This window comes from Aplysia californica, unplaced genomic scaffold, assembly GCF_000002075.1.
Source record: "Aplysia californica isolate F4 #8 unplaced genomic scaffold, AplCal3.0 scaffold02745, whole genome shotgun sequence".
Taxonomy (NCBI): Eukaryota; Metazoa; Mollusca; class Gastropoda; order Aplysiida; family Aplysiidae; genus Aplysia; species Aplysia californica.
Genome location: NW_004800015.1, coordinates 1 through 1097, shown reverse-complemented (window position 1 = coordinate 1097; position 1097 = coordinate 1). Strand labels below are relative to the sequence as shown.

General features: G+C 41.2%; 1 protein-coding gene across 1 annotated transcript in view; it reads right to left on the bottom strand.

Moving 5' to 3' along the window:
• LOC101851707 (cyclic AMP-responsive element-binding protein 3-like protein 1) overlaps positions 1–276 on the bottom strand; it is a gene marked incomplete at its 5' end in the record, with an annotated part of 4777 nt that extends 4501 nt beyond the window's left edge. The window contains one exon of the mRNA XM_005113489.3: positions 86–276. Coding sequence (XP_005113546.2) covers positions 86–276 — 191 coding nt within the window. The remainder of the gene's footprint in view (positions 1–85) is intronic.
• Between the last annotated feature and the right edge of the window lie 821 nt (positions 277–1097).

The window sequence follows — 1097 nt, the reverse complement described above, 5'->3', positions numbered from 1 at the left end:
ACTCTCTCTCTCTCTCTCTCTCTCTCTCTCTCTCTCTCTCTCTCTCTCTCTCTCTCTTCCCCCTTCCCCTCCCATCCTCCCTCACCTTGTTCTTGATTTTCCTGCGGATTTTCTTCAGATTCTTTTCTTCCTGCTTGGTGAGTGGCAGTTTGGATGGGATGGGGTAACCTTCAGAGATGAGCGTCCTCTTCTCTTCCTCCGACAAGATCAGAACACCGGACTGGGAGATCTGTGCAACGACAAAGAGAATGACGATGATAATCTCAAAGGCAATGACTTTTGACAATAAAAATGACAATTTTTTATATAGTTTTAGTAGAGGTTTTACGGTGTTTGCAACATAATAAGGTCATATGAGCGCCAGAAGATTAGAGGTGTTACAAGAGAGTAATAAACAAAAAAGAAGGAGGGGAGAAAAAGACGATAGACTTTTGATAGGAAAGAAGAAGCAAACCACACCAGAGCACCCGTCAAACACCCACATGACAATGATCATCTAAATGGCAATGACTTTTGACAGTAATAATGACAATAATAATGACAATGATAATCTCAATGACAATGACTAGGACAATAACAAAAACAATAATAATGCCAATGATAGTGACATCTGAGAGATCTGTACAATGACAAAGACTATGACAATAATAATGACAATGATTATCTCAATGATCAAATTCTCTATTGCCAAATGTCAATAAAAATGTAACAGCGCGGGAAATATAGAAATCTTAGCTTGACACTTCACAAATTGTACACCCCTTTTTTTTTCTCCATCTCCATCCCCTTTCCTCATATTGTGCAAATTGCACGATTCAACATCTTGTGCCCCTTCGATAAAAATCTCTCTCTCTCTCTCTCCCCCCTCTCTCTCTCACTCTCTCTCTCTCCCCTCTCACTCTCTACCTCTTCATTCTCACTCTCTACCTCTTTACTCTCACTCTCTACCTCTTTACTCTCACTTTCTACCTCCTTTCTCTCTCTCACTCACTCTTCCCTCTCTCTCACTCCCTCTTCCCTCTCACTCTCTACATCTTTACTCTCTCTCTCTACCTCCTCTCTCATTCTCTCTCTCCCTATCTATCCCTCTCTCTCTC